Source organism: Beta vulgaris, chromosome 3, assembly GCF_026745355.1.
Source record: "Beta vulgaris subsp. vulgaris cultivar EL10 chromosome 3, EL10.2, whole genome shotgun sequence".
NCBI lineage: Eukaryota > Viridiplantae > Streptophyta > Magnoliopsida > Caryophyllales > Amaranthaceae > Beta > Beta vulgaris.
Genome location: NC_079204.1, coordinates 48,743,336 through 48,767,992, shown reverse-complemented (window position 1 = coordinate 48,767,992; position 24,657 = coordinate 48,743,336). Strand labels below are relative to the sequence as shown.

The 24,657-nt window shown below is 37.5% G+C and overlaps 1 protein-coding gene across 1 annotated transcript; it reads left to right on the top strand.

Moving 5' to 3' along the window:
* Nucleotides 1-20,109: 20,109 nt before the first annotated feature.
* LOC104889246 (ras-related protein RABA4d) lies at nt 20,110-24,622 on the top strand. Its single transcript, XM_010674423.4, has 2 exons — nt 20,110-20,779; nt 23,828-24,622. Exons 1-2 carry the CDS (start codon nt 20,553-20,555, stop codon nt 24,267-24,269), a joined length of 669 nt encoding a protein of 222 aa, XP_010672725.1. The 5' UTR covers nt 20,110-20,552; the 3' UTR covers nt 24,270-24,622.
* The last annotated feature ends 35 nt before the right edge of the window (nt 24,623-24,657 follow it).

The following is a 24,657-nucleotide window of genomic DNA, read 5'->3' as shown; positions in this document are numbered from 1 at the left end:
ACAAAAATTTTCAGATATTAAAAAGAAGTTCAACAAAAATTTTATTCGTTAGGCTTTTAATAAAATTATAGCCCAACATACTTTTGCCAAGATTTAACTAATATGAAAGTCAGGTCATGCCCATTTAATAAATAAGCCCAACTTTTATTGAAGTTTGTCACTCTTTATCCACATGCCCTTTTAATACAACAGGTTCACTATTTCCTTTCCTTCCTCACCAATGTGGGACTTCAGGAATTTCATATAACAAAGCTTGCCATCACACTTTCCACTTCACGGATGTGGGACAATTGAAATTTTGTACGCTGTAGGGTACTGTAATGTAGCATGCTATTTTTTTTTTTTTTTTTTAAAGAGGCATGCAAGTTTGTTTGTTTTTTCTTTACTGCCACCTTTTTGTAATATTTTTTTTTTCTTAGATTTAATGTGTTCAATGTTTATATAAATATTTTAAAATAATTAAACTAGATAATTAAAGACTTTATAAATAGTCCAATAATACAAATAAGACATAATTTAAAATGAAGTTTAGTGACAGGTAGTAAGATTTTATAATGAAAATAAGGTTGTTGTTCACCTTCTATGACGATGTGGGACATAATATCTTATATAAAAAATATCTAAAATACTTTCGAGCTTGTTCACGAACTCTCGAGCCGAACTTAGGGAGGCTCAGGCTCGGCTCGTTAAGGTCTCGAGCCGATCCCGAACTCGAGCCGAGTCCTCTCGAGCCGAGCTTTGACCGAGCCGAACTCGAATAGTTTGCGAACCACCCTGGCTCATTAACTCCCCTACTCGATACCCTTATCCTGACGTTGGTGTCGGCCAGAATAGCATAACAGCAACCTAGGCTGGTGCCTAGGATGGTTTCGAGGGCAAGTTATAGGGTTTGGGGGGGCGTATCTGGGGTGGGAAAGGGGAGGGGGTCGAGTCACGATAGAAGACACGAAAGGGGGGCCATTTTCGATAGGGGGAAAGGGAGGAGGGGGTGGCGTCGGGGTGGGTGGGGTGGGGGAATCGAGAATGGGGAAAGGGAGGGTTAGGGTGGGGTGTCGAGTGTGGGGGAAAGGGAGAGGGTGGGCTCGCTGGGGGGTGCTGTTGTTCTGGTCGGCGAAGGGAAGAGGTGGGCTCGCTGGGGGGTGCTGCTGTTCTGGTCGGCGAAGGGAAGAGGGTGGGGTCGCCGGGGGTGCTGCTGTTCTGGCCGGCGAAGGGAAGAGGGTAGGGTCGCAGGCACCAAAGTGGGTCGTGGTCGCCGACTGTTGACCGTCGGCTGGGGGAAGGGGGTTGGCAGTGGGTGGGGGGAAGGCGAGGAGAGAGAAAATTGAGGAGAGAGAGAGGGAAAACCTAACGGCGTTAGGGTTCCGTCAATAGTAAGGGTATCTCAAGCCCAAACACAAACCTCAGGGGTATATGAGGAATTCCCCAAATGTGGGGGGTAATTTGGGAATTACGCTAAATCTCAGGGGTACCTGAGGAATTTTCCCTAAAATGTTTAAAGATATGAGAGGTTCTAGATGCTTTTGGGAGTACTATAAAGGCTTTGAGTACAAAAACATGTACATTAATTATAGTACAAATTGATATTGTTCAGCATAGCACGATGTAATAGTAGTCGCCAATATTCAAGTGTTCAATGGTTGTCTCCCATCTACACTTGTGGTTTACAAAATTAATCACGTAACTTATGGTTTTAATTTTAATTCAATATCCATAAGGTGTAGTGAGTACTGAGTAGTGTATATTTTAAATTGTTAGCATGCCTTAAGAAAGTGTACTAAGGGGAATTTGAGAGGATTTACAGGATTTTACTTGTGCACTAGATATACTATCTCTTCTAGGAAAGGTTCCTTAGCTGGAGGTTTATGTTGGATATTATGAAAACTCCTTGTGGAGTGCTTACTCTTGATCATATTTATAGTGAAACATACAAGATATTTGTCTATGAATGAAGCAAATCTAGCTTGAGGTGTAGAGAGAGAAACGAGAGAAAAATATAGAGTTTCTCATTAGATGAAAGAAAAGAATGAATCAATCAGTTCTTACAAGAGAGAGAGAGAAAACTATATATATCAGAGGTTGTAACATTTGAAGTAACTAACTCTCTTATAACAACTCAGCAACATATTATTTATGTTTTTTTCACCAAGTACCCCCGAGTTTTCAAAAATCACCTCGTACCCTCCATGTTTTCAAAAGTCACCTGGTACCCCCAGTTTTCTGTAAATACAACCAAATGCTCTTAATGACTAACAGCGTTAACCGCCGTTAGCCATTAACCCTAAATTTCTGCTTTAAATCTAATTAACCTCTAATTTTAACCTTAATCTTAACCTTTACCCAAACCCTAATCGCTAAACATAACCCTAACCACCCCTCCCCCACCCCCGTGCCGCCGCAGCCCAAACCCACTTCCCCCAACCCTCCCCCACCATAGCCCCCTCGATTTCGGAACATCCCCCTCCCCTACTCCTTCTCTTCCCACAATACCACCCCCCTTCCATTTTCGAGATCTCTTGGTGAATTTGCAAACAAGGTCTCGTTGAGTAACCCGAACAAGCTGCTCACGACAGGGAGTAGGGGGAGGGGTGGGGTTCTGGGATCGCGACGAGGGGTGGCGGGTTCTAGGATCGCGATAGGGGGTAGGGGTGGGGTTCTGGGCTCGCGATGGAGAGTGGGGGGTTGGGCTTGCGACGGGGGGTAAGGGAGGGGTGGAGTTCTGGCTCGCGATGGGGGTGAGGGGTTGGGCTCACAATGGGGGGTAGGGTGTGGAGGGTTGGGCTCGCGATGGGGGGTAGGGTGTGGCGGGTTGGGCTCATGATGGGGGTAGGGGTGGGGGCTGGGCTCGCGACGGGGAGTAGGGGAGGGGTGGGGTTCTGGCTCGCGACGGGGGTGGGGGAGCGGCTGCTGGGGTGGGGGATACAGAGGTGGTAGGAGGGTGGGGGAGGGGGTAACAGTTATATTTAGAAATTAAGTTAGGGTTAGTTAGGTTTTAGGGTTTAATTAGGTTAATTAGTGTTTAATTAGGTTAATTAGGGTTTATTTAGGGGTTAGTTGGGGTTAAGATTAACGGCGGTTAACGTCGTTAGTCATTAAGGGTATCTGAGTGTATGAGTTTGAAACTTAGGGGTACCTGTGAATTTTGAAAACATGGGGGATACTAGGTGAATTTTTTGAAAACTCAGGGGTATCTGGTGAAAAAACCGTATTATTTATGTAATAATCTTAATATCCCCCCTTCAAGCTGGACTTGATGGCAGCTCATCAACAAGGCCAAGCTTGGAAGCTAAATGAAGGTGATGAGGTATTGTGAGAGGCTTTGTAAGCAAATCAGCTAACTGCAATGAGCTCTAAGCATGAGCAGTCTTTAGAATCCAGCTTCCACTTGTTCTCCGACATAGTGGCAGTTTCTCTTCAAGTGTTGTGTACGCTCATGGAACACATGATTCTGTGCCATGTGTTCACTAGCCATATTATCACAAAACATATAAATATGTAGCTTAACATTAACTTGCAAATCTTGTAAAAAGCCTTCAACCCAAACTACCTTAGAAGATGTGCTGGACATGCTCCTGTATTCTGCTATGATATAATTAAAGATTTACCCACATTTCTTTGTTCCTTAGTTTTCCCAGAAACCAAATGAGTCCCAAGAAAGACACAATAGCACTGGTGACCTACTGCTAAACTGGCAAGAACTCCAGTTAGCATAACTGTAAGCAGCCAATGTGAGATCACTGGAGGATGAATATAATAACCCTTTGTTGATTGTACGTACTATATAAATATGTAAATACATACATTGTTGCTTGGAGGTGAGGTTTCCTTGGACAACTCAAAAATTGACTAAGGTGTTGAATAACATAAGATAGATGTGGCATGGTGATATTCAAATACAACAACCTCCCTAAAAGCTTCCTGTAAACCTTCGGTTCTTCAAGAATCTCACCAACATTAATAAATAAACCTAACCCTTTAGGTAATGGAAAGAAACATGTTTCATGGATTCCAAATTCATATCTTTAATGATGTCTGAAATGCATTTCCTCTAACTCAAAACTGTACCAGATTCATTTCTAAGAACTTCTATTCCCAAGAAGTATTTCATATATAACCCAAGTCTTTTATAGTAAATTAAAGGACGTGTCTAAGGCAGATTTAATCTGATCAATCTGAGGTTGACTTGTTCCTGTTAAGACCATGTCATCCACATACACTAGTATAATAATGAACCCATTATAAAGGATTCATGTAAAGAGAGAATAGCCTTGTTTTGATTGAGTAAAACCAAGACTAAGTAAGAGTTTACTCAATTCTTTATTCCATTGTCTTGAAGCTTGCTTCGAGCCATAAATAGATCTCTTTAATCAACACACCTCACCATATTTAGCTTTCTTATAACCTAATGGTGGCTTCATAAAGACCTCTTCATCCAAAAAAAAAAACATGTAAAAAAACATTGTTTATGTCAAGTTGACATAAAGGCCAATGCTTGGCAGTATCAAGAGTAATAAGAATTCTGACTGTGGCTAGTTTAGCAACAGGAGATCAGAAGGTATGTGTAAAGTCTTCTCCAGCAACCTATTGATACTTAGCGACTACCAACCCAGCCCTATACCTCTCAACAGTCCCATCAGGATTGTATTTGACTTAAAAGACACATTTTGAGCCAATAGCCTTCTTACCTTGAGGCAACAATTGTAAATCCGAAGTAATTAGCTTCAAGGGTATCTAACTCTTTTTGCATTGCTAGTTGCCATTCAGGAGAAACAGAAGCTTGATAATAAGTGGAAGGTTCAATCACATGAGAATGTGTATTAGCAGCAAAAGATAAAGAAGTGGAAGAAGATGGTATAGTGGGACACACAAAATCATGAAGTTTAGCAGAAGGTTTGCTAAGACGCGTGGAATGTCTAGGAGGAGGAGCAAGTATTGATCTATGTGAGACAAAAGAATAAATAGAAGAAGAAGAAAGAGTGGCAGACTTGGAAGTATCAAACTGAGGTGAGTGAGGAATAAATTGATTAGAGATAGAAGGTTGAACTAGAGTATGAGATGTGACATTAGGTGTGAAAATAGGTGAATTATCAATATGAGAAATGTCAGGTGCAAGAGATTTAGCTAGGTAACAGAAAATCATCATGGATGAAAATGAGTGGAAGACTAGGATTGGAAGAAAAATTTGAGTTTGTTATCAAGTGTTTGAAAGGAAAAATGTGTTCTCTAAACACAACATCCCTGGATACAAAATATTTGTGTGATTGCAAATCATACACGTTGTAACCTTTCTGACCAAAAGAGTATCCAAGAAATACACATATAGATGCTCTAGGTAGGAATTTGTCTTTAGTTCTAGTATGTGCATATCACAAACAGCCAAACACTTTGAGCATAGAGTAATCAGGAGGTTTATTATAGAGAAGTTCAACAGGATATTTCCAGTTAAGATAAATGAAGCTAGATGATTAATAAGATATGTGACAGTAAGGATACAATCGCCCCATAATTTTGTTGGTAAAGATACATGAAATATTAAGGCCCTGGCTACCTCCACTAGTAGAATAATTGATTATTGATGCGGTGATATTGCTGTGATATTACCCATATGCAGCAATATATCACGAAAAAAGAAAAGAAAAAATATAAAATAAAATAACCATATTGCTGCGGTTTCGGCCGAAAACCGCAGCAATATGGTTTCAACAGAAATTTTTTGAATTAATTTTGACTATTTAACCAAACATATTGCTGCGGTTTCTCGAAATAACCGTAGCAATATATTAAAATAATATAGAAAAATATTAAACCATGTGAAAAAACAGAAAATATTACAATATTAACTTATTACTGCAGTTTTTTTAAAAAAAAAAAAACGCAGGAATAGGCACTAGGGGAAAAAAAAGGAAGGGCTGCGGAGGAAGGGTTGCGCTTTTTCTAAAAGCGCAGCCCTTCTTACTTCAGAAGGGCTGCGCTTTTTCTAAAAGCGTAGCCCTACTAAGTGAAGGGCTGCACTTTTATAAAAGGCGCAGCCCTTCTGACTAAGTAGGGCTGCGCTTTTGAAGAAAAGCGCAGCCCTTCTTAAAAAAATTTAAAAAATTCAAGTTCGCGGGCTTCAAATATTAAGCGGGATTTGTCAAATATATTATCCCTCATTCTCTCTCCTCTCTCACGTCCCTCATTATTCCTTTGCTCATTCTCTCTCATCCTCTCTACTCTCTCATCCTCTCTTCTCTCTCAAAAACTCCCATAAACATTTGCGACAAAAATCCTGAAATGATTTGCACTAAACATGCCGACGGAGTCCGATTGCCTATTGTGATACCTTTTCGGAAGCGAAACGGGCCAACGAGTCAAACTCACGCATTTGCCGTGATGTATAGGCTTTTTAAGCCATCCGAGTTCGTTTAAGGCTCCAAATAGGCATTTTAAGTATTTCTGAATTTTATTATTTCCTTAATTATGTATTAGGGTTTTGTTTTATGTATTTAAACATTATTAGGTCAATGTTTGGAGGCAGTTTTTGATTAATGTTCTTGTATTTTCAGATCAATAAATCTTTGTTTTGATTAATGTTCTTGTATTTTCAGATATATGATTTCTTCTCTTCTGTATATTAGTTTTTGTTCCTTTTTTTTCATTTTCGTTTCGTTCTTTTTGTTTTGTTTTGGGTTTAGTTGCATTGTAGATCTATAATTTCTTCTCTTCTGTATATTTTGGTTTAGTTGCATTGTAGATCTATGATTTCTTCTCTTCTGGATTTGGATGGTGTACTTTAAAGTTTAATGCAAATGTTAAAATTCAGAAAATGTGAGATTAATATATGAGTAAAAAAATGTCAAAAATTTTTTTTTTTTTTTTTGGTAGGAAGGGCTGCCCTTATTAGGTAAAAGCGCAACCCTTCTAACTTAGAAGCCTACTTAAAAAGTGAAGGGCTGCTGTCAAAAAGCGCAGCCCTAAGGGCCTTTTTTAGCGCAACCCTTCCTTATTTTTCCACTAGGGGATAAAATAAATCTTTTAAATGCGTTTTAAAAAAAGCTGGCAAAGGCACGTCAGGAGCCAGACTGGTGCGCAGCACCAACCTGCACGTAGCGCACGTCTGTGCGTTAGGCATAGCTCTGTCCACCTGTGCTAGGTGCACTAATTTGCACTGGCACATGGATTTCTGACTCATTCACAGTCCTGCGTCAGAAGTAGGTCTCTGCTTGAGGCGTGAAATTTATTTCTTATCTTTCTAAAAATGCGTGCCACGTGTACGCTTTTTACTGGAAATGTCGCGTCATGCTGATACATCATCCTGCATTAGACACAGTTGGTGCGTGAGGGGTAGCGCTGTTTTTCCTATAAATAGGCCTGATTTTCGTACAGATTAAGGACAAATTTCTCACATTAACACAATTCAAACTCGATGAATATCTTACGAATCTTTCTATGCATTATAAAACTTCCCTACAAAACTCATACCTTCAAATACAATTACACTCAATCTAAATTTTCATACATTCAAATTTCCAGGCTTCACGATTGCTTGTCCCGAAGGTTTTCAATCTTGCAGACCCAAGCCATGGTATAACTTGAGAGTCCTTGAATAAATTAATTATTTTTATATTGAAGTTACTAACTCTTTCTTTCATGATGTAGATATTTAATATAAAATCGTTCTATTGTATATTCTAAACCTTTTCCTTTCTTTTTTATTTATATTTATATATTATTATATGTCTGCTTGATCATTATATACATATTATATGAGTATCCTGCTTTATTGCTTTTATCACCCACATATTATTTTCGCTAATCAAGACCTAAAAAACTGTTTTAATATTAATCAGATTAATTTGGAAACTTGTTAGGTTCCCTATAATATTGATTGCCTAATAGCAAGTGATCACTAAAAAATAGTCTTTTATGTGTTTCCTTAATCAACCTAGACTAAATTATTTTTAGGATGTATAAAAATATTATATGATTATTCTTTGGCATAAGATCTTTAATAAATCGATAATTAGTAGAGGTCAACATGGGCAACATAGTTCTTGACTGTGTTGTACCCTCACCTCGAAACTCAATTTTTGGTTCACTTTGACCATCTATGGAGTCATGACGGGGAAATCTACATTGGATAAGTCCCTAATTTGTCACTACGATTTCCCAGTATCCAATTAGGTTTATGATTCTTCCTTTAAAGAATTGTTGGAGATTTCAAAACGTTTTAAATACAAAACCTTTACAGTGGGGTAGTCAAATCTAACACGCGCTCATCCCGCGTAGGCGAAATAAAAACATCCGGCAATGGCAGAGGATCCATTGCTAAAATGTTACTAATAACATTGTCAAAGCCACTATTCAATCCAAGAAGAAATTGCATCAACTTTTCTTTAGCTTCAAAATCTACCAATTTCTTTAAGAAATTGCATGTACATTTGGACAAAGTTCAACAAGAACATACTAAAAAGCTTCGTAAATGCTTCAATTCATCCCAAAATCTCTCCAGCTTGCCAAAATATAGAACAATAGACATATTCTCTTGTCTGAGCTTATCTAATTCCTTTTTAAGCTGATAAATCCGTGGACCATTGGATTGATCATATTGTTCTCCTAATTCTAACCATAATTTTGCTGGATTATCAACATATGTGAAGTTTTCAGCAATATCAGGATCCATAGAGTTTATTAACCGACATGTAACTAAATAGTCACATCTCATCCACCTATTAAAATCTTTGTCAAGATCATGAGGTTTTCCAATTTCACCATCAACAAAACCTAATTTGTTTTTAACTATAAAAGCACGCTTAACATTGCGTTTTCAGCTCGAGAAATTGTTACCAAAAAGATTCACATCAACTACTTTATAGATTGTTTGATCAGAACTAGAAATGTAATAAGGATCATTATACGCATTAATTACATTGCTTTGATTTCCATAATTTTGAGAATTATTCGATACTTCCTCTTCATTCGCTATTGTTGATGAAGCTCCAATTCGCATATTAAATCTCAGGAACGAATAAGGAAAAACAAAAAAAAAAAAAACAATGGAAGAAATGAGAGAATTTGAAGAAATCACAAATTCGAGGAGTCAAAATCTGCTTTGAAACCATGTGTATCAAGCAACTCTAGCTTGAGGTTTAGTGAGAGAATCGAGAGAAAATATAGAGTTTGTTATTAGATGAAAGAAGAGAACGAACCAATCAGTTATTACAAGAGAGAGAGAAAAAGCTATTTATATGAGAGAGAAGTAACTAACTGTCTTATGACAACTCAGCAACATATTATTTATGTAATAATCTTCATATTGTCCTAATTAGATCATGAAACCTAATAATATTAAAGCAATACTATACAAATTATATCTTATAACAATATATATCGAAAGAGTATTTTATTCTCTATCAGTTTCCCTTGAAGGATATGATAGACATCCATAATTTTAGATGGACTAAAACTATACAATTTGTAAGCTCTTTTTGTTGCATCTTTCAAGAAAGATAAGCTCTAGGTGAAGTAATTTAACAACCTTGAGCTATTGAACATACATGATCTTTCTTGGAAGTGCTTACTAGATGTTAAAGAAGATTCTGAATAGTGGCGAGGCTATGTTGGGGCCTAAGAGGGTCATGGCTCCTGCAGGCCCTAACAGAGCTTTTAGGAAAATCAATGGTAATCAATGGTTGTATCTTGTTTTATTGGAAAACTAGCTCTCCTTCAGAACCATGTTTAAAATTCTTTATTTATTAAATTGCACCCTCCAAAACCAAGCCTGACTTCACCCTTGATTTTGAATTGCAAAGTGCTAGAACATGATAACATCCTAAAGGAGGTATATGTTGCACTCACAAGATATATATACGATGCATGTCTATCTCAATACATGCTTAGTGTGTTATTACCGAACTAGAATGGTGGAGAGATACATCATACTGGTGTTATCACGATAATACTTGGCTTTGCAAAAGGTATAATGCAACTTAAGATATAATTTGCGTAGTCATGCCTCTCTACTCGGCCTCGACACGAGAGTGACACAAGATGGCTTGTCATTTGAGAGACCAGGAAAGCACATTACTCACCATAATTATGCAATACCCAGTTGTAGAGTGATGAGTGTGGGACATTCACCTAAATCTGTATGATCTGTGCAATATTGGAGTTGGAGGTGAGGACGGAAGGTGCAATCCAAGTTCTAGAGTGCCATGAATATAGTGCAAATGTGCTTAACATAAGCAAGGTGAGGCTCTCAAGGGTTGTGCATATAAGTATGACATCCCAGTGATTATATCCTTTTAAAAACAAAAGTTATTAAAGCAATACAACCACGTGCAAAGATGTTCAGTTTATTTAGAATTTATAGTGGAAAATTCATAAAGTACTTCATTAAAAAAATAAAAGTTAAGTAAAAGTCTTACATCTTAGAACTAATCATGGCCCACCAAAACCAAACCAAATTCAACATTTAAAAGTCAACATCAGATTCAAACCAACATTCATACTTATAAAAGGCACACATTTTGAAACCAATAAATATTCGAATCATGCATGAAGTAGTTGAAACTTAAACAATCAGCACTCACAGATGCATCATGATCTCCAACCTAAAAACACTTGTATGACCAATTGATACATGCGATTACTCGCCAAAGTTAGTAAAGATAAATATGGATAATTAAAGGATCAATAAAGGATAATCAGCAAAGCCGAGTACATACAATCTAAAAGAATAACAAAATAAACAACCTAGCATGATATTACAAAATAGATAACATGCAACACAAATAATAAATGCTTAGATAACTATATCGACTCAGAATATATACGCTTGACTCAATTAACTAATTAAATAATTAATTAGGATTAGCAATGAAACATGCTGATCGATCCATCTAAAAACAGTCTTATAAAAAACATGGCAACAGACATGACGTTGTGCTATCAAACCTATCGATATCATCTAAACAACATAAACATCAAACAGTTCTAAGAAAAACCATGGTCTAGCAACCACCATGTACCCCAACCTATCTTTTTCAATACGCTTAATGTGCAGCATTCTAGAGTTTTATCACTTATACTTTTCCACTTGACGTAATTAGTAGCTTAATTAATCAATGTTTGGCTGCAAATTAAACTACAACACAATTAACAAAATATCATAATAATATTGATCATAGAATACACTGTTGATTCAGTAACCAATAATTTCTTTAATTAACCAACTAATATCACTGTTGAATAAATTAATCATAAACCAATGCTATAAGATATAATTTTCCTACTCATTCAAGATCCACAATCATGAAGCAGTAATTAAAATAATGAAATAAGATATAATTATAAAATTAGTTTCAAGAACCAATCGTTACCAATTATATATGTATAAAGCTTTCACATGATTGAGATATAATCCAATATTCCACACAAATATAAATTGTTGATTTACTTAATTTAGATTATCAAATATGAGTTGACTTTACAAAATATGAATTATCATATAATACGCCTATTTACTTAATTTATATTATTTACTTAACTATTCACATCAGACCGTGATTTTTCATATATAAAATTTAACTAATTTGTCCTCTTCATAAATGATTTTATCAAATAAAACTTTATTTCAATCGATACTTTATATTTTTAAATTATTCTGACTTCAAAATTGCCAAATTTTTTAAATAATTTTTTAAAATAATATGTAAAACAATTATATAAATACTTTCTAAATTATTAAAATATACTTTTAAATTCATAAATTTATGGAGGATCAAAGTGCATTAATAAGAACACTTGTTGAACAACATAAATAATGTTACAACGAGTAAAGTGGGATGTTGCATGGTGCTATTTGTCAATAATGAACACATAATCACTTTTTATTTACAGACCTAATGTAGGTACAAGAGGAGGTTTGGCCATTATGTTAGCAAGAGCATAAGTAAATCATATGTAATGCCCCTCACGATTACTTCAAAGCAATTTAGCAGACTACTCATTCCAAAGAGATGCATTTTTCTTTTAAGGATCTCATTTTCTAATTACTCCAGAGTTAAGCGTGCTTGGCTGGGAGTACTCTAGGGATAGGTGATCTCCTTCAAAGTTTTTCCAAGTGCACATGAGTAAGGACAAATGCACCGGAGAACTTATGTTGGTTATTAAGGACAGTTATTAGTCCTTTATGGGCATTAATTACGATAGATTTGACTCCATATGGGTTAGGTGTTACAAATGGTATCAGAGCGACTGTGCGACTGCGTGCCGATCGTGTGGATATATAATATAAGGTTAGTAGCCTAGTAAGGGAGAATTATGGGGCTATATCATCAGTTGCGATCGAATATGTGATTAATTTTGAGGGTGGGCGACCCATAGGTCACATTAGTGGAAAAAAGCTCATCTGATCCAGTCAAAATCGGATTAAAAATCAGGTTTTGGTCCAATCGGGTGGGCCCACAACAGCAGGCAAAAAACAACTGATTCAATTGAAAATCAGATCAGTTACTTATTAACTAATCCGATTTTTACGAAAATCAAATCAGTTGCTTAATATACTAATTCGGTTTTTTAAGAAAATTGAATTAGTTAATAAGTGACTGATCCGCTATTCTAATAAAACCGGATTAGCTAGCTATAGGAGAACATAAACAAAATTTGAATTGACACGTCATCATCACAGGTTCACATAGTCACCCTCCTTTGCATACACCATGTTCACATGTCAATCATCACAAAATCAGAAGCTCGAAATTTGAGTTGCACAATATTTTCATATACATGCATATACAGAAATTAAAAACCAAAATTTTTACAACAGTTTTTACATATATAATATTTTCAACAATTTCACATATAAACAAAATACAAAAAATATATACTATACATAAAAAACAAAACTTATACACAAAATAAAAAAAATGAAACTTAGACAGAAAATTCAAAAATAAAATATAACAAACTTGTACATAAAATATAAAAACTTAGAATCTAGATCTAAGAAAGCCCAAAAACAAAAATATAACAAACTTGTACAGAAAAATATAAATTTACAATAAAACAAATATAATAAAACGAAAAAAATAAATGAAAATGAAAATTAAAGCAAAAATCAAACTTAAACCATAGATCTAAGAAAACTCAAAAATTACAATCTAGATCCAAAAACTCAAACCCTATCGTTCGCTGTTCTTGGTGGTTGATGATTTGGTGAGAGAAAATTACTCAAGCGTTTTCATCTTGTTGTACATTTGTTCTGTAATGCTCTTCATGATTGCTTGAAAGGGAATTAGCAGACTGCTCATTCCAACAAGATGCATCTTTCTTTTAGAGAGCTCATTTCCTTAGTTACTCCATAGTTAAGCGTACTTGGCTGGGAGTAGTCTAGGAATGGGGGACCTCCTAGGAAGTTTTTCGGGGGGCGCATGAGTGAGGACAAAATGCGCGGAAGAACTTGTGTTGGTTATTGAGGACAGTTGTTGGCCCTGAATGAAGATTGGTGGCAATAGACTCGACTTTGAATGGGTCGGGTGTTACAAATGGTATCAGAGCAATCCTGCGACCGCGTGTTGGGGCGACCCTAAGGCCGTAATTAGTAGTCCTCAGGCGCCTAGTGGGGGAGGATTATGGGGCTGCATTGTCATAAGGAGCGACCTAGAGGTCGTCAGACCGAATATCTGAAGTCTCCACCGATCAATCTTCAGGCCGGGCGAGCCACGAGTCGTATGCCGAATATCTGAAGTCCTGAGGCCCAACGAGGGCGTTGATGTTCTTAAGTAGGTGTGTATGTAATATCCCCTCATGATTATTTTAACGAGATTTAGCAGGCTACTCATTCCAACAAGATACATCTTTCTTTTAGAAAGCTCATTTCCTTTGTTAAACAATAGTTAAGCGTGCTTGGCTGGGAGTAGCTCAGGGATGGGTGACCTCCTAAAAAGTTTTTCGGGGTGTGTATGAGTGAGGAAAAAATGAGTCGGAAGAACTTGTGTTGGTTATTGAGGACATTTGTTGGCCCTGGATGCGCATTGGTGGCGATAGACTCGACTCCGAATGGGTTGGGTGTTACATGTTCATTCCATAATCACCGGTAATTGCTTTGGCTTAGTTTGATTTAAATAGTGAAGTACACACACGAACATAAATCTAGAGTGTCCACGAACTTACATGAATAACATCAACCTTGACACCATCATTTCCTGCTGCTTCAAGGCGGGAACGCAATCTTTCATACATCTCCTCTACTTTCTCCAGTGGGACTACTTTGACGTCGTTTCCGACGATCTTACCGACGGCCAAATCTTCCATATTTATAGAAAAATTCAATCGAAAATCTGGAGAAGATGATGGTGGCGTTTTCAAAATATAATCGAAAATTAAAAAAACTACAATCGCTTGATGGTGGCCTTTTTTCAGGAGAGAAGATAAGAGAGGAAAGAGGATGATGGATGGAGGAGACAGTGGCGTTTTTTTAGGGTTTATGGGAATGAGAGAGGAAAGATGAGATAGTAAAGAAGATGAGGGATGGAGGAGCGTTGATGGTGGCGACTTTTTAGGGGTTTAGTGGGGGGGGGGTGAAAGAGATAGGGGAGATGTGGTAAGAGAGCGGGGGGAGATGTTGTAAGAGGGGGGGAGGAGGTATTGAAATGGGCGGGTCTTTTGGGCTTTAAACAAGGGATAGGTGGAAATGTGGAAATGGCTACATCTTATATAGCGCATAAAACCTAAATTGATCTGGTTTAGTGAACCGGATCAGTTAACAGAAAATCGAATTTGATTTCTGTTAACTGATCCGGTTCACTATTGGGTCGGATCAGTTACTCATCCCAGCTTTGAGGCTCAAAATTTTGGCGATATACGAATTTGGTTTTTTAGAAATCGGATATGTTATGTTGTGACATATAACGTTTTCTCCACTAGTGTCGTTATGGCTGAACATGATGGAGTTCTCAAGCACAACGAGGGGATTGTTGTCCTCAAGTGAGGGTGTACGTAATTCTCATCAGGATTGTTTTAAAGGGCTTTAGCAGGCACTCATTCCAACAAGATGCATCCATATTTTAGACAGCTCATTTTTTAAGTTACTCCAAAGATAATTGTGTTGATTGTGTGGATAATTTATCCAAAGTACTACCTAGTAGGGGAGGATTTGGGGGGCTATATCAGCGGCTTTGGTATAAAATGTGAGTAGCTTCTAAGTTGGAGCAACCCTCATGCCTCAGGTAGTTGTGGCCAAATATGTGGAGTCCTCAGGCGCTACGAGGGCATTGTTGCCTTAAGTGGGGATGTATGAAATACCCCTCTTGATTTATTCAAAGGGATTTAGTAGGCTACTTATTCCAACAAGATGCAGCTTTTTTTTAGGAAGCTCATTTGAGTAGTTACTCCACGATTAAGCATGCTTTTCTAAGAGTAGTCAAGACATGGGTGACTTCCTGGGAGGTTTATTAGGATGTGCATAAGTGGGGACAAAATGTGTCAGAACAACTTGTATTGGTTATTAAGGACAGTTGTTGGCCCTGGATGCGCATTGCTAAGAATAAACTCGACTCGGTATGGGTCAGGTCTTACAAATATGTAATATTCCTCATAATTGCTTTAAAGTGATTTAGCAAGCTACTCATACTAGATGCGTAGTTTGTTTATTTTTGGGAGCATATTTCCTTAGTTACTCTATAGTTAAGCGTGTTTGACTAGGATTAGTCCAGGGATGGGTCATCTCTTGAGATGTTTCTCGGGGTGCGCATGATTGAGGATAAAATGTGTTGGAAGAACTTGTGTTGGATACTGAGGACACTGGTTGGCCCTGGATGTGCATTGCTAATGATAAACTCGACTCCATATTGATCAGGTGCTACATCATCAGTGTGCTATTATAATTTGTGGAGTCCATGGGGAAGTAATGGTATGGTATGGGCAAACAATGAGTACTTTGTGGGTGTGAAAAGGCTGCCTACGAGCTAGTCGTGGAGGCTGGTCGAAGGTCACGCATGGCCCATCCGATTGGCTTATCGATACATTAAAAATGAAATTCACCAGTGGGTTTGTGGATGAGTGAAATGTTTGAATATTTTACATCTGGCCAAATTGATATGAGGAGCATCAATATGAGGTGACTTAGGAAGTGAAGCGACTAACATCGCAACAAGAATGGGTCATTAAAGGACAAATCGTATGACGACATAGACAATACTCTATATTAGAAAAATGAAAGACTGGCTCTTCCAAGGTGACATGACATAAGACTATAAATTTGTGAGTAAATGGGACGACGTTTATCCCAAAAATATACATGTGGTATATTAAAGAGCTCTATTAGGATTTGATCAGATTACTAAATTAAGCTCTACTTTTTTTAAAGGAGAAAGATAGATTTCATTAATCGGAATCCATAAGTATACAATCAATATTAAATAAAAATGAAATACGACATAACTTGATCAAATATAGTTCTTGTATGATATAACTATGATAATACTGAATCGGATCTGATAATATAGCATAATCCTTGTTTGTACGTTGAATCATGCAGCCTTATGCAAGCGCATCTATTCTGACATAGTTTTGGGAAGATATATGTTTATTTGACCGTGTAGATAGCATGTACATTTCCGATACTTATCGCAGATTGTTACAACAAACCATTAAGAAACTGCATCTTTGCAAAACCCAACTTTAAACTCCAACAAGGGGAGAATAATAAAACAGACTCAAAACTCTCACTAGAGGTGACAAAGAACCCATAATTGAGTATAAAACTATCCAACAAAGAGAGAAAAAAAATATTATTAACGAAAACAAGAAAAACAGGTCCATCAAAGTAGAAATTGTGGTTTATCGCCATTGAAAATGATGTTGACAGCCTCGAACTAGTTGAAGAAAAACATAAGTTTTAGGAAGAAAATCAGAAAAACTGTGAAACGTGAGACTTGCGCTCGGCACGAATTGTGCGCCCGCACCAAATGTCGGTGCGCCCGCACCATGTCAGGTGCGCCCGCACCAAGTAGTGGTGCTCCCGCACATTCGCTACGACAGATTTCAAGTTGAGGCAGAAACTTTTGTGCGCCCGCACATCAGACTGGTGCGCCCGCACCAGGAGGTGGTGCGCCCGCACCAGGAGGTGGTGCGCCCGCACCTATCGGGGATGCGGGATTTTTTCTGGTTTTCTGTTTCTTATTTAATGAGGGTATAAATAGGTGCCCTAATTGTATGCTTCATCTTAACCACAAATTAGAGAGAGGGATTAGAGAAAAACACAATATAGGAGATTAGAAAGAGTCTTTGAGATTCAATTGGAAATCTATTCAATTGAATCTTGCCTATTGTATTTGTAATCGTCTCGTTCATAGTGAAACAATCTTTTCCCCTGCCTTGAGGACGCAGCTATCACTTTGATAGTGAACCTCGTTAAATCTGTGTGTCATTTATTCGCTTTCTTGTTTTTTTCTTGTGTGTGTGCTTGGTTGTTGTGAATTCTTGTTGGTTTAATTAAACGCTTCCGCATAACAAGTGGTATCAAGAGCTACAGGTTAACACCGGGGTTAATCGCTTTTCGGACATGGCAACAACAACCTTAAAGATCGACAAGTTTACGGGAAGGAATAGTTTTGGGCTATGGCAAATAAAAATGAGAGCTTTATTGAAACAACAAGGTATCTGGAAACCATTGATTAAGGGTTTCACAACGACATCAAAAGAGGGAAATCTGACTGGTCTAACTGAGGCTGAGTTGGAATCTATGGAGGAAAGAGCACACTCCACTATCTTGCTATGCTTGGCGGACGATGTCATCACAGAGGTTGCAGATGAAATCACGGTTGCAGGTTTGTGGTTGAAACTGGAGAGTTTGTACATGACAAAGTCGCTCAAGGTTGTTTGGCCTACGCATGAGAGAAGGTATGTCCCTAAAAGATCATCTCGATCGTTTGAATTCTATTTTACTGGACTTGCGTAATTTAGATGTTAAGATTGAGGATGAGGATGCTGCGTTGATATTGTTGGTTTCATTGTCAAGTAGCTATGAACATTTTGTAGAGTCTTTTGTAGTTGGAAAAGACACTGTGTCCCTAGAGAAGGTAAAGTCGGCACTTTACACTAGGGAATTGCGTCATATAGCAACTGGTGATATGGTTGAGGATCGTGATTATTCTGCAGGTTTGGTAGCAAATGCTGAGAAAAATAAGGGAGATTCGAGTAGGGATAGGAGAAAACCTAGGTCGAAGGCCCTAAAAGTAGTGATCTTTGCCATTATTGTAAAGAACCGGGTCATTGGAAGAGTGAATGCCCTAAGAAGGACGGTTCAGCCTCTTTTGCAAAACAAAATAAGGTTGACTATGATTCTGAGGAGGATTTAGCTCTAATTGTCCATGAGGAGAAACACTTAGAAGATAAGTGGGTTTTTGATAGTGGATGTTCTTCACATATGTGTTCTGACAAGGAGATGTTTTCGACCTACAGCTTATGCAAGAGTAGTGTTACTTTGGGTGACAAAATGATGGTCTTGAGTGTGAGGTGGAGCTTATGGGGGCTTCTTCACAGGTTGAGATCGAGGTCAGAGTCAACGGGAATGAGTTCAACAACCGAGTTTGAGAGTACTACTTGGGTTGAGGCTGAGAGTGTCAACAATGAGGTAGAGTTTGTGGGAACTTCTACACAACTGGTTGAAACTAAGGGTCATCAAGAAGAACAACCAAGGGTCTCTCAGCAACAGATTGGTATGATAAGGTTCGGTTCTATCGATACTTGTGTGCCAGCTTACAGCTATGGGATCTCGAGGGACATGTCTTTGCCAGGGAGTGTTGGTTTGAGAGGTGATTCTGGGAGAAGTCACCAAGAGGTAGCTAGATTGGAACTCCAGGAGGAGTTGCCTGCGTTCCAGTGAGAACGAGGTGGAGTGCTCCGGCGCGAGCATAGAAGAACGTCGACGGAAGTTCCCGTGCGCCAAGGGTGTTTTGTTTTGGGTACTTAGACGTAAGTGCAAATGGCTCTAGTTGGAGCAACTGGCAGGGTACTGGCTCGTCTTGATTAAGGTGGAGCTAGTGTGTTTGCGGTTCAGTGAAGGCGATTTGATTTCCGACGGGTAATAAATTGGGTTTCAGGTGAATGCGCAATATGGGTCTAATAGGCTGTGAGACCGGGTCGTTCATGATGAGTGGTCAGCGATCTTGGCGAGATTGGGTGAGACTCATATGAGGGCAAGCCTGGCATCGGGTGAAAGATGCATGAGCAGGAGGGGAAAGGAGTATCTCGCGTACTGTTGCAGAGGTACATGCTGGGTTGATTGTTTTGAGGTGGAGTTGTGTGGTAGATGCAAGTCAAGGTGGATATTTGTGAAATGTGTGACTTGCGCTCGGCACGAATGGTGCGCCCGCACCAAATGTCGGTGCGCCCGCACCATGTCAGGTGCACCCGCACCAAGTAGTGGTGCTCCCGCACATTCGCTACGACAGATTTCAAGTTGAGGCAGAAACTTTTGTGCGCCCGCACATCAGACTGGTGCGCCCGCACCTATCGGGGATGCGGGATTTTTTCCGGTTTTCTGTTTCTTGTTTAATGAGGGTATAAATAGGTGCCCTAATTGTATGCTTCATCTTAACCACAAATTAGAGAGAGAGATTAGAGAAAAAACACAATAGAGGAGATTAGAGAGAGTCTTTGAGATTCAATTGGAAATCTATTCAATTGAATCTTGCCTATTGTATTTGTAATCGTCTCGTTCATAGTGAAACAATCTTTTCCCATGCCTTGAGGACGTAGCTATCACTTTGATAGTGAACCTCGTTAAATCTTTGTGTTATTTATTCGCTTTCTTGTTTTTTTCTTGTGTGTGTGCTTGGTTGTTGTGAATTCTTGTTGGTTTAATTAAACGCTTCCGCATAACAAAAACGAGGAAAAGAGAGACAGCTCTAATTAATTAAGCTTTAATTCGTATATGGTTATTTGGAAACCTTAAAATCTTACACAAAATTTGTTTTTTTTTTATCGAAAGATTCTTACACAATTACACTGAAAAGAAATTTTTAAAAGGTGTCCTATGATTTTTTTTTCGTACAAAAAAAAAAGTAGGATGTAGATGGAACTCACTTTCCCATAAGAACAGAACACTTATTTTAAAAAAAAAAGGACAAGGAAACGTAGAAAAAAAGCCGTTAATGGGTCCCGCTTCAGCCGTTGCTCTCTCTTTCTCCTTCCCTCCTCGTTTTCATTTTCTCTCTCCTCTCTTTTCCCTGTTCTAATTGAATCATCATCATCCTCCCTCAAAAATCTCTGAAATTATTTGTGCCCTCAAATCTTAGACCTAATTTACGATCCGAATTCCTCAATTCGTTTCCATTTCAATCATTTCACTACCTGGCAATATTTTAATCTATTCGTTTCGATCTTGTGTACAGATTAATTAATTGTATTATGTACATCATAGATCGTGTACAATTATTAAACCTGTGATTATATATTATATTTATATATCAGGGAAATTGAAAACGAAATTTTAAGTTATTGATAAAAGATTCTGGAAAGGAATTTTAGCGGGTTAGGTTTAAATTAACAAATAATTGATCATAGAAAGAATGTCGAATCTACATGGAGATTATAATCAGAAAATTGATTATGTGTTTAAGGTGGTATTAATTGGAGATTCAGCTGTAGGTAAATCCCAGCTTCTAGCCCGATTCGCGAGGAACGAATTTAGTGTTGATTCAAAAGCTACAATAGGGGTTGAATTTCAGACCAAAACCCTGGTGATTGATAAGAAGATTGTCAAAGCTCAAATTTGGGATACTGCTGGTCAAGAAAGGTTGCCTTTTGATTTTTTTTTTCATTTTTATTTGCTAATATGTTGATTGTTTTCAAGTTAATTTTTTGATTTTTATGGCTCATAAGATTAAACTCCTGTATGATTTCTGTATTTGTATGTTTGGAGATTGATATAGCTATGCTGTGAAAATTTTATGATGTTTGATAGTTTTAAAACTTTGGTGTAGAATTGCAGTATATGGCATTGTTAAACTTCCGGGTGATGATCTTGACAATTGAACAAATGTGCTTGTTAAAATCATGTTTATTTTGAGTTGATATAGGATTGTGCGTTCAGGCATTAAATGTAGGTTTGTTTGATAGAATTTTGGGGGCGCACACAAAAGTTGTACTGGACCCAGAACAACAATATATTTTGGTGGGACACTTGTTCCACACCTTACAAACATAACTCTCATATCTATTTTTTTGTGTGTGTGAGCTCATGTCTCACATATCTCTCTCACTCATTTATGTTTGATGAGCTCATGTCTCACCTTTGACCTCTCTGTTTTTCTTCTTCTTCATCTTACTCTCAAAACTATATTACATGGTATATATAGTTAATGATATGTCGGCACATCTAGTCAACCAACTTTCCTTACAATTCTCTACTAAATTCTAGAGATCTCTTTTGGCTATTGCATAGGTTGGTAGATTTCTTTAATATCATAATTCTAGTGTCTTCTACCTCCTTCCACATGTATATTTATCAATATTTTTCAAGATTACAATGTTTCTAGATTTTTCAGATTATCATTTTTAATATTGTTGAGTTGGAATGAAGTGTTAGACTCACCCGGGTAAATGCATATTTTTTAGATTGGACATATTCGAGTTAATTTTTGTTCATAGGTGTTCCTATTACACTGCTCTTATAAGTAATAGACCAATTGAACACTGGTATAAGCTTTGTTGAATTTTGTGTTATATGCTCTTGAGAGAAACATTGGTACAAAACATCCTTAATGCCGAAAGAAAGATTTGGATGAAGGAAGTTATTGTGGGAGGGAAGTGGAAAGCCATCATGTCCTCTTATATGTCAGATTTTAGTCTTGTCCTAATATTAGAACTCATTCGGCATGTATATATTAGGGTTTGTAACCTAGAATGAGGTATGGTTCGTGAGCTCTCTATATTTATGTGGGAAAGTTGTAGAACAAAATGTGCTTATGTGGAGTAAAATATTTGGATGACAGATCATTGGATATGACTTTCTTTTGGAGGAAAAGTGGATTTTAACAAATATATCTTGATCAAATATGTTGCTGATAGTTTGAAACAAATTGTTTGGTAGTTTAGAGCATGTGTTACAATAATTCATGTGAGGTTCTTTTTGGCCTTTGATGTAGTTACTTCTATAGTAACCTCTTTCCTTGTGTTTCAAATAGTGTACCACAAACAGTTGTTTTCTGTTTAGTCTAGTATGGTCCGAGGCTTTTGCTTGGCTATTTGATATGGGACCCAAATGTTGATGATATGATGTTACATCATCTATTTGTTTCCCTCTCTTCTTTGACTCTTCGTTTTCAGATATTGCTGATGTTCTTCTATCTTTACTGAAAAGGATTCTGACTCTCCTTATTCTCCTTATTGGTTTGCAGTTGTTTGGGGGGGGGGGGGGGGGGGAGGAGAAGAGGTCTTCATTTTAGCCATGTTTTTGTTTAAGCATATATAGCTTGTTCCGCTTGTTTATAGCATAAGATTTCATTTCCTGATACAGCAAGATTTTGAAACTTCTTGTTCCGTGCTGTGTAGCTGTTACAAGCAGCCAAACACCAACCAGTTGTATCTTTTGTGTGCCAGCTTCATGAGTCTCTAATAGTGGAGAGATCAGTTGCTGGCATCGAACTCTTCTGGAACTTTTTTATAACTGGAGAAATACAGTTCTCTGGCAATTTCCATTTCCTCTCGTCCTCCCCAACTACAGTACATTCATCATTTCTTGGAGCTTAGTCTATGCCAATCTTTTTGGTGCTTGCCTTTCTGAAATGAATAGTCAGACCTTGTATCATATATGTCGATTGGTGTTCCCTAATTTGGCACCAATATCTGTTCTAAGAACAATGTTTTGGAATGTGCAAACACTGGAATGTGATGTTCTGGGCTAGTTTAACTAAATATGGGGGGAGCTAATTTTTATATATGCTCTTAGTACCTGAATATACTGCTTTGCAGCTAAAGCTGGTGCTATCTATTCTATATTCTTTGATGGAGACATCCGGTCTGGATTATCAGTTGTTAGGTTTCAACTTAGGATCTATGGAATTTCTGAGTTTATATGAATATGGCTAGGAAACACATACAGACACCACACAAGACAACCATCAAAGAGGACTACTGTTGGAAACATTGACTCAAGGATAACATTCAGGGGTTGGTGCAAGTTTAAATGAATATGAAGCTGTAAATTCAGCTAACTTGTGAAATATCTATTGTTTCTTCAGTAAAAGAGTTTTTAGAACATAAGTTGTTGTAGATGAAAATTGAACTTCGAGGCAGATGATTAGAGGATGGAAGTACAATGAGCACCAATCTGTTCTATGAGAGCTGGGCAATCAATTTTCTAGAAACTATTATATTCGATTCAAGGAACAAAGTGTTTTCAATGTCATTGCTAGTATCAATTTAGATCTTTGGAGTAGAATGAGAACTTGTGGCTCAAGTTTTAAGCAACACTGAACATCAGAGTATGATTGATGGAAAGCTAGTCCTTCCGTATAATTCTTCCTGTCATACTTTCATTACAAAATTTGATTTATGCTTTAGTAATGGGTTATATTATGGTTCATCATGATTATTTGTGACGATTGTAATTTCCATCAAATATTCTGCTTAATTACTTCGTAATTTTTTGTCAAAATATCTGCTACATCTTATTGATCTCTCTGGAGCTTTTGGTAGCCATATTTTAGCAATTACAATACATTAAATTGCTTCTGGACTTAGATTTTTAAGCTTCATCTGTTGCTTAGGATGTCGTTGCAGAGTGTTTTTTTTAGGCAATTTCATCATAAAAATTCCAATCTGTAATCATCTTTTGATGCAGGTATCGAGCAGTTACGAGTGCATATTACAGAGGAGCAGTAGGAGCAATGTTAGTATATGACATGACCAAGCGTCAATCATTTGACCACATTGCAAGATGGCTAGATGAATTGAGGGGGCATGCTGATAAAAACATCGTGATCATGCTCATTGGCAATAAGTGTGACTTAGCTTCTCTTCGTGCCGTGCCTATTGAAGATGCAAAGGAGTTTGCTGAGAGAGAGAACCTGTTCTTTATGGAGACATCTGCTCTAGAGTCTACCAATGTTGAGACTGCTTTCTTAACAGTTCTGACAGAGATATACAGAACAGTCAGCAAGAAAACCCTCAGTGTCAATGGTGATTATGATGTAAGTAGTAATGCAGCACTTCTTAAAGGAACTCAGATTATTGTTCCTGGCCAAGACACAAGTAGTCAAGAGAAAGGAGGTTGTTGTACTTGATATACATATTTGTCACTTTGACAATATTTTTTTCGCGTAAAAATGTAAGGGCTTGGCAAGGGGATGATTAAGCAATGAGTGAAGAGAGATTGAATGAAATTAGGTTGTAATGCTGTATAGATCCTGAAAAAGCTTCAAACTTGGAGAAACCTTCTTTTAGAAGATGATCACCCGTTTCATTCTGTAGACTTGGGGTCATTCTTTGTGGGAGTTAGGAAAATGATAAATATAGGTTTAAAATTTTGCTCGTCTTACCAGGATGATGACTTTGGGGTTAGTTTTCTTTCGAATGTAGTGATTATTACACTTCTGAATCATTTTCAGTTCATATTATGTACTATTATCTTATCTTATATGTAGCTCATTTGTTCAGTTTGAGTGGATCTGT